Genomic DNA, 8,903 nt, shown 5'->3' on the forward strand with positions numbered 1-8,903 from the left:
ACACCTCTCTCTTCCTCACCCCACCACCCACCACACACCACCCTGCACCCCTATGCATTGGCCCAGGTGCAGTCTGACAGATGGATCACCTGCACCCAGGGTCTGCATCACCCAAGTCCAAATATCAGAGGTTTATGGGTACAGTTCTTGAGGGTGAGCGAGGCTGCCATATGGGGCTTAAGCCCAATGAGGAGATCATCCAAGGGGTGCCGGAATGTGGCAGAAGGGAGAGGGAGCCATGGGGAGGCATTTCTCCTGTAACGCCGCCTCTCCCATCCAGCCCTGGGCAGAGAAGCCCTCAGGAAGGAGTGGGCAGGGTGCAACATTCACACCCCAGCAACAAAACCAGGAGGCCTTTGAGGCTTGAAAGTGCTGGAAAAATAAAAGGGATATTATTCACCCAGCAGGTGGGAAATAGTCCCAGCTAATGATTATGTGGCACCTGACATTTTCCAAGGTATCTTCCAAAACCCGGCTTACTTAATATTTATGACAGCCTGAGAAGGAGCTATTATTATTATCAGTCTTTCCCTTGTGAGAAAACAGACGCCCAGAAAGGTCTAGTGACTGATGTGCCCAAGGTCACACAGGAATTTTCTGATCCCCAGTCTTTCTCAAAGCCAGTACTGCCTCTCCGGCCCCAAATAGGGAACTACTTGTCTCCAAGAGGATGTGCTGGCCTGAAGTATAAAATAATTAATTGATGTAAAGTGGAGTTTTAACCCCCTAATGGGACATCATTCTTCAAGGCTAAATAAAGATGTTCCTAACTGCCCCTTGGGTATCCCACGAGGTGTGTGCTAAACCTTAGGAAGGCAGAGATAGGGCGGATGTGACACAGGTCAGGGAAAGGCTGGGGGAGGAGGGTAGAAAGGTCCCAGGGATCTGATGTTTGCTGAATAAGGGGCCTCTGTCTTTGACAGGCAGGGAGTGGGGGTGTCAGGCTACACTTAGGATAGATGGATTTGATTAGTTTCAAGAAGACTTATATGATCAGCCTGGGAGTAGAGTTTCCCCTCCAGCATCAGTGAAGGGTGCACACCTGGCCGCCCCTGCCTCAGGCCCCAGTTTTACCCCCTATTCTGAGACTGCTGGGGCTGGTGCCTAAGAGGGTGGCTCCCCAACTGTCAACTCACCTGCTCCCCAACTGTGCAGCAAACTTGCCAAGAAGGAGTTGCGGGTAACATCTCTGTTATGGTCTGGTTACCATGGCAATAAATAGTCACTAATTAGTAGTGTGGTTACCATGGCAATTTTCTAGTAATTACAGGTTACAAATGGTGCAAGGCTTCAACCCAACCCAATTAGTTAATTAGAAAGATTTAGAAATTTGTCCAAGAGGGAAATAACCTGCTTTGTAGAAAATGAAGGGAATGTGTCATTGCTTGGGTGCCAGAGGCAGAGAGGAAATTGGAGGATGCTGGAGTGAGGAAGGGTGGAGTTGAACAGTGGCAATTCCTGGAGCCCCACCTGGAATTTCCGGGGGCCCAGGGGAGGCCAGGGGTTTCTCACTGAAGCCTGCTCCTGGGCTGGAGTCTAGCAGGACCAGAGCAAGGACAGCTGCCAGCAGCCACTGAGCAGCTCCTCTTTGAATGAGCAGAAGTAGTGCCCAGGTTGTACCCAGCACCCCTTCCTGCTGGCTTTAGGAAAGGCATCTGAAAGTCCCCCCCACACACACACTGTGGCTCTTCTAATGAAAAGCACAGGGCGCATCTTGACTGACACTCTCCAGGAGCCTTGTGGACTTAGTGGCTCTATTTTCATGAGGTTTGTGCTCTCCTTACGAGCTAATTAGATTACCTGGGAGGAATCTGGGAAGCACAGGGACCAGAATGTGTTTACAAGGAGCTCCACCATGAGAGTAGTAATGCCATTTACCCCATCCTGTCCCCCTGCCCCCAAACACCAGCCCTGGTAGGCAGGTGCCATTCGCACAAGTGAGAAAGGCCCAGTGATTTCCTCTGGGGGCATCTCTCAGAGGACAGGAGGAACCTGGGAACCAAGACAACCTTTATTCCAAATTAGCACGATCACTTTGTGGAAACCGCTACCCCATGCAGAGGCAGACAGGCAGGGGAGCCTGGCCCGTATCACTTGGATCTGTCTGAGCTCTCATTTATTTATTTATTTTCTTAAATCAAGTTCTAGGTAGAAAGCCAGAGGAGAGAAAGAGCCATTAGTGGGATCGTTTTATAAACTATATTATAAATGTCTAACCAATGTACTGTATACTTAAAACTAATAATAAAATAAAATAAAAAATCAAGTTCTTCTGAGCACTGATAGCTCTTCTTACTGTACTGAACAGCCCTTTAGAGCAGCCCTTTTCAGACTCACTATGCATGGAAACTGCACAGGGGTCCTGTCAGAATGCAGGTTTTGACTGAGTAGGGGCCTGAGATTCTGCATTCTGACAAGCTCCCAGGTGATGCCCCTGCAGCAGGTCCACAGCCCCGACTCTGAGAAGTGAGGCGGCAGGATTCACAAAGACCTGTCACGTATCTTACCTTACTTGAGTCTCTCAAAATCCTTGAAATAGAAAGTCAGGTCATGCTATCCCCATGTTACAGTTGAGAAAACCAAGGCTAAAAGCACAATGTAAATTGCCTGAGGTCACATGGTCTTTCAAAAGGTCAAGCTGGGGCTAGAATCCATTTCCTGGTCCTGGGCAGGCTGTTGTCTTCAAGGCATTTCCGGCGTTTGGGGATGTGGTTCTCAGGGCTTTATTTGAAACACTGGTTGGCATAGTTCATCCAAGCTGTCTTAAGGTTGGATTTATTGATACAGGTGGCCCAAATGTGATCTCAGAGGCTTTGAACTCTAAAGTAGAGCTGATTTCTTTCTTTTTTTAAAAAAAAAAATACACATTATTGGATTTTTTCCTTTTCAACTATGGAAAGTTTAGCTTGTTATAACAAGCTAAACAATATGAAGGTATTCGCAAAAAAGGCCAATTACCATCTTTTCTTCCCTCCACAAATCTTACCCCATCTGCCAGCCAGAGTTAACAGCTCGGGATAGGTCTTTCCCACTTTTTTCTAAACTCAGGAAGAAGCTTGAACAAACATGTTCAGAAATATCATGTATTTCTCTATTTTTTTAAAGAAAGCAAGATTACACAATAGTATTACTTGGCAAATTGCTTTTTTATTTAGAAATATGTCGTGGGCACTCCTCTAAGTCAATACATATGGATCTCTGTAGCCTTTTTAGTAGCTACAGAATGGTTCATCATATGGATGCACCATAATCCATTCAATCACTCGCTGTTGATGGACATGAAGGTTGTTCCCAATTGTTCAATATGTCAAACAAAGCAAAGTAAGCACCCTTGTACTTATAGCTGGAACGTATTCCTATAGGTTCTTAGAACAGGCACTCACCCTGTGTCTTGACCAACATATGTGTAACTCGGGGTGTGGGTGGGGTTGTCAGGGAAATCTGTGACTTGATCAAAACGTTGTGGGTAGAGCCGGGTTTAGGGATTATTTTAATTCTGCCACCGCTGTGCTCCTTAGCTCATGGAATCGTTCCTTTGGCACAAAGTGACTTGATCTTGCTCTTCATTTGTCTCATTGTCAGTGAGGTCACCCTCCATAGAGGTTTATGGGACTGCGAGCCCAGATCTGGGCTCAGGGAAGCCTGCAGAAGGTCAGAAGTCCCACCCCACCCTATCCCCAGGCTCTCCTGAGTCATCCCATTGCGGCTTCTCGAAGGCCTCAGAGGCAGCCATGCCCTCCACACAGAACCGGGGCTTTGCTTCTACCATCTACTGTGGTTCAATGTCTTCTTCCAGGAGGCCGGGGTGTCAGCGTGGGCCCCATCCTCAGCAGCAGTGCCTCGGATATCTTCTGTGACAACGAGAATGGGCCCAACTTCCTCTTCCATAACCGGGGTGATGGCACCTTCGTGGACGCTGCTGCCAGCGCAGGTGAGGGTAGCCGCTGCCCCACGCCCACAGGAGACTCTGGGCTGCCTGCCCCCTCTAGCATGACCCCACAGGCCTCAGGGACAGTGGGACAAGTCATCCTCTGCACCGCACAAGGAAACATTGCTTGCCACCTCCAATTCCACAGCCCCAGTGGCTGAGGCCACAGGGGATGTTTGCTGCTGAGGAGAAGGGACCTGGAACTCCTGACCATTATCCATTTTCCAGCAGCTGGAATTGGCCCATGTTGCTCTAAGTCCTGCCTGAGTCTCTCAGCATCAATTTTCCCTCAACAAGCTATCTCTCTCCATTTCCTCTCCTCACATTTATCTTAAACATTCAATTCCATCTAATAACCATTTACTGAACCCCTGCTAAGCACCAGGCTGATACTAAGAGCTGCTGACCTGAATAAAGCCAAGACCACCCTACCCCACCCTCCCACACACACACAAAGCACTGACATTCTAGAAGAGGAAACTAATAAAGAAACAAACAGCCATAATAAGAAGCAGGATAAAATCCACACAAAACCGTGCTCCAGGCTCCCAGCTCTGCTCTCCTCCCCGCCTTCATGGTCATCCCTCATCTGCCCCAGGGCCTTTATACCTGCAGTTCTCTACCTAAAGTGCCCTCTCCCCCTTTTCTATCTGCAGACCTTCTATTTATCCTTCAACACTCAGCTCCCATGTTATCTGTGAAGCCTTTCCACCTGGCAGAGGTGGCACTCCCTCCTCTGCATTCCCACTGCCCTTGCCTGTACCTCTCACTCGGACGGCTACGTTGCAGTAATAATATGTCTGTGTCTACAAGGCCTGGGCTCTGTACTACTCATTCTTAACACAATGCTTGGCACACTGTGGTCACCTAATAAATTTTGCTGAATATCAGAATGGACACAATAAATGTTTATGGATTTAATCAATCTGCCCTTCAACCAGTTCCCACCCAGACCCTCCCCACCTTGCCAGTGAACGGAAAGTTTGATTTCCTTCCCTCTGGGTGGCCTAGGGACAAGCTCTGGACTCCAGAAGAAGAGGCAAGTGGGAACCTAAACACATAGATCAAATGTCCTACAAGCTCCAGCTAGTGCTGTCGGGAGCATCAAATCCCTGAGCCTGTGTCAGTCCCTTCTCTGTGACATACAAGTACCTCCTCCCCAAGCTCTCTGCCTGGAGTTCACATTTTGAACACCTCCTCTCACACACACACACACACACACACACACACGTAGCCAGTCAGCTCCCCATCCTGCCTCTCCCTCTCCTCCTTCCTGGCCAAAGCTAAAGTTGGAGGCAGCTCCCCTGGCCTGTCCTCCCACCCAGCTCACCCCTCCTAGAGCTATATACTCTGGCAGCAAATTTTCTCATTGCTGAAAAATCATAAAATGAAGGCGAGATGGTGGTGGAGAAAACCTAGAGAATTTGATAAGGTGTTAAAGAGATGGAAGCAGAGGTGAGCAAACAAGTTGGAGTGGGAGAAGGTATCAGGCGGGAGGAGAGAGGAAAGGTGCGAGGCCCGTAATTGAAAGTCAGAATGATTGCAGGGGTTTAACAAGACATGTCAAGAGGGCATTCATCACCCAAACAGATGCTGCTGTGAAATGCAGCCTGGCACCGATTATTCCCGTGAAAGGGAACCAGCTCCTTGTCAAGGTGCCTCGTAGGTAGGAGAGAAATGGACCAACACAAAAGGCCACTGACATTAGGGTTGGGGAGTTTTGCAGAGAATTAATGGGTTGTTAATCCTAGGGGTTGGGAACTGCCCCATTCCTTTGCAAACCCCGTTTCTCAAGCCTGGGTCTCACTACCTCTTCTCCTCACACCCCCATCCTTAAGACTCTTTCCTCCCCCAGGAGGGTGCTCAGCCTCCAAGCTTCCCACCCCCAGCCCCTGCTACCTTCTCCTGACTCCCATCCTCAGGATCTCCGTGATGGCAAGAGCTTCCTGTGCCTTGGGGTCTGTGATCCCCCACACCACCTGGTGTATTGTCCTGTCACCTGCCATCTCTGAGGTCCTGATGACCAACGGCAGTTTCTCTTCCAAAAGAGTCAGTGTGGGTATTTAGAGCTGCATCCACTGCTTCTTAGCTCCACACTTGGCCCAAGGGAACATGTCTGCTTTGGTCACCTAGGAGGTCAGGCCGTTCCTCTAGGCAAAGCCACCCTCCGTCCTCCCCCAGGAGCAGCTCGGTCCCGCCGGCCACTGGCAGGTGCAGGGACAGCATGAGCAGGTGACATTGGACACACAAACTTCCCTTCCCAGATCCCACAAGGCACACTGTGGGTTTTTCTGTCATGGTGCGGTATTTCCTCTGCTGTCACCAACGTCCCCAGTTGCCTCTGGTAAATTATTTATGTCTCTTTTATTTATTCAGTAAGTGTTTACTGAAAACTACTAGGTCACCACAGGCACTGAGATAGATGCTGTGTGAACACAGGTCCCTGAAGACGTTCCCTGACCTCACGGAGCCTAAGATCTAGTAGGAAAACCGGACCCTAAGCAAGTGAACCCCAAAGAGGCATAACTGTGTGCGTGATCTGCACAATGGTGAATAACTGCCAGGGTGAATAACAGGGTGGGCGGGAGGGGCTGTTTTTGTGAGTAGTCAGGGAAGGCTTCCCTAAGGAGGTGACACTGCGGCTGAGAGGAGAAGAAAAACAAGTAGTCAGGGAACCAAGAGATGGGGAAAGAGCATTCCAGGAGGAAAGACCAGCTTGAGCAGAGGCTTGAAAGAGCCCCGTTCGTTCGAGAAATGGAAGAAACACAGGGCACCCATTGCTTATGAGCAAGAGGGGGAGTGGCACCAGGCAAAGGCCAGAGAAGGTGGGAAGGGCCTTGTGCTCCCTGGGCAGGAATTTCAACTTGACCGAAGAGTACTGAGGAGTCACTGAGAAGTTTGAGCAAGAATGATGTTCAACTTACTGTGAACCAGTGGCAGTATTGAGGTGGCTGGGGGGACTTCAGTCCTCTAGAATTTCCACTGGTCCCCCCACCTACCCATGCTACCCCAAAACAGAAAAAAATAGTGTGCTTGCTGAGCAAACGCTGCTCGAAGACAAGTTTCTGGTTCCCTTTGCAACTGGATGGTTGTCCCACCTCCCACCCCTACGGAGCAGCTGTGTGAGACAGCAGCCGTGTCTCCCAGGAGGGCAGGGACAGCAGGAGAGGGTCGCCCTCCCTTGTTGCTCCCCGCAGAGCTCCCACAAGGTGAGTATGTATGGAGCCTGCGGGGGACACTGTCCTGAGGGCTCCTGCTTTTCCTCTTAGGTGTAGACGACCCCCACCAGCACGGGCGAGGTGTTGCCCTGGCCGATTTCAACCGCGATGGCAAAGTGGACATAGTCTACGGCAACTGGAACGGCCCCCACCGCCTCTATCTGCAGATGAGCGCCCATGGGAAAGTCCGATTTCGGGTAAGAAGGCACCAGTCCCTCCCACCTGCCCTCCCTTCACTGCTTAGCACTGTGAGTGGCCCTAGAAAGTTCTGGGGGTGCAGCCTCGCCTGTGCCTTCCACCAGGCTGAGAAGGGGCTTGTGGCTCTGCAGAGCCTGGGGGTGAGGAATGGGTATGGGGGCCGAAAGGAAGATAACACCTGGGTGACAGTAATGGACTCCAGCCTGGCTGCTGTACGGTGTCTAGAGGCGGGGGCAGAGAGATCCAGCAGCAGAGGAGGGACAGCGACTGCCCAAGGTGGGCAGGCCAAGGAGGCCCTTTGAGGGGCACTTCATTCTCTGGAGGCCATTTTTCCTGGTAGCTCCTGGGAAAACTGATATGTAGTCCAGGCCTGAGACTTTCCAATTTCAGGCCAAGGGCTCAGTGGGGAGTGGGAGGTACAGGGGTGCAGGTGGGGGCCACAGAGATCCAATAGCTGCCCTCTAAGGAGAAATTGCAAATGGTGGGCCAGGTGACCTCAAACCCCTCTCTTTGCCCCCTCCCTGAGCTGTCAATAGACTGTGATGCCAAGAATTCTTCAAAGGGGCTCTTTGGTGACAGTAATGGAGGTGCCACCAGTCTCATGAGCCTGAGTTTGGGGCTTTCTCAAGGAGGGCAGTGGATGGTTGACACCGATCTCATGGAGTCGGGATTATTCTGAAGGTACCTGGGGGAGTGAAAAGTCCCAGCATTTGCCTGAGCCTTGATGGTCCCAGGGAAGTCTCCAGGAACCTTATGTCTGGGTGACCACCTGCCCCGTAAGCAGCCACACTGGGGCACTCAGGCCCAGCCACTCGCTCCCCGTGGAGGCTTGTGAGCCAGGCTCTCTGGGTGGGGAGGAGGAATGCCCTGAACTCAGGGCCGTTGATCCTGGGAGCCTGATGATTTCCATTTTTATTCAGGTTTTTGTCCCAACCCAGGTTCTCAACGGCGGCAATTTTGCCCTCACCCCAAGACATTTATTGGATAATGTCTGGGGACATTCTTGGTTGTCACAAATGGGTTAGGAGGTATCACTGGCCTCTAGTGTGCAGAGGCCAGGAGTGTTGCTGAGTGTCCTACAATGCACATGATGGCCCCACAGCAAAGAAGGATCAGCCTCAATGTCAATGTGCCAAGGCTGAGGAACCCTGCTAACCCTCCTGATGGCCCTTCCCCAGAGCTCACAGAAGCAGTAATAATAATAGACACCCCATTTATCAAATGCCTTCCATGTGCCAGGAACTGCGCTAAGCACTTTACATACATTATCTTGGAAGCCCAGGCGTCCAGTAGGGCAACCCCATGGGGGCTATGTAGGTTTCCATTTTTACAGGATCAATAGAATAATAACGAGTTAGAGATCCTGAGGTCTCTTTGTTCCCCAGCTCCCAAGGTCTTGCTCAGCCCTCTCTGGCCAGCTGGCCGGGCTCTTAATCAGCCTCATTACTGCGCTGACAGGGACAGCCTCCTTCCTTGGCCTCCGAGAACAGGCAGCTCGCCAGCTGTCCCAAACCAGCTCATTCCTGCAGCCAATGGACAGGGCCTGCAATACGAGGCCT

The 8,903-nt window shown here is 50.8% G+C and overlaps 1 protein-coding gene across 1 annotated transcript in view; it reads left to right on the top strand.

Annotated features, from left to right (window-relative positions):
• The window catches only part of CRTAC1 (cartilage acidic protein 1), a 133,608-nt gene that overhangs the window by 99,773 nt on the left and 24,932 nt on the right, over positions 1-8,903 (top strand). The window contains exons 6-7 of the mRNA XM_025042318.1: positions 3,797-3,931; positions 7,198-7,343. Coding sequence (XP_024898086.1) covers positions 3,797-3,931; positions 7,198-7,343 — 281 coding nt within the window. The remainder of the gene's footprint in view (positions 1-3,796; positions 3,932-7,197; positions 7,344-8,903) is intronic.

The sequence above is a fragment of the Pteropus alecto genome, unplaced genomic scaffold (assembly GCF_000325575.1).
Source record: "Pteropus alecto unplaced genomic scaffold, ASM32557v1 scaffold88, whole genome shotgun sequence".
In the NCBI taxonomy this organism is placed as follows: Eukaryota; Metazoa; Chordata; class Mammalia; order Chiroptera; family Pteropodidae; genus Pteropus; species Pteropus alecto.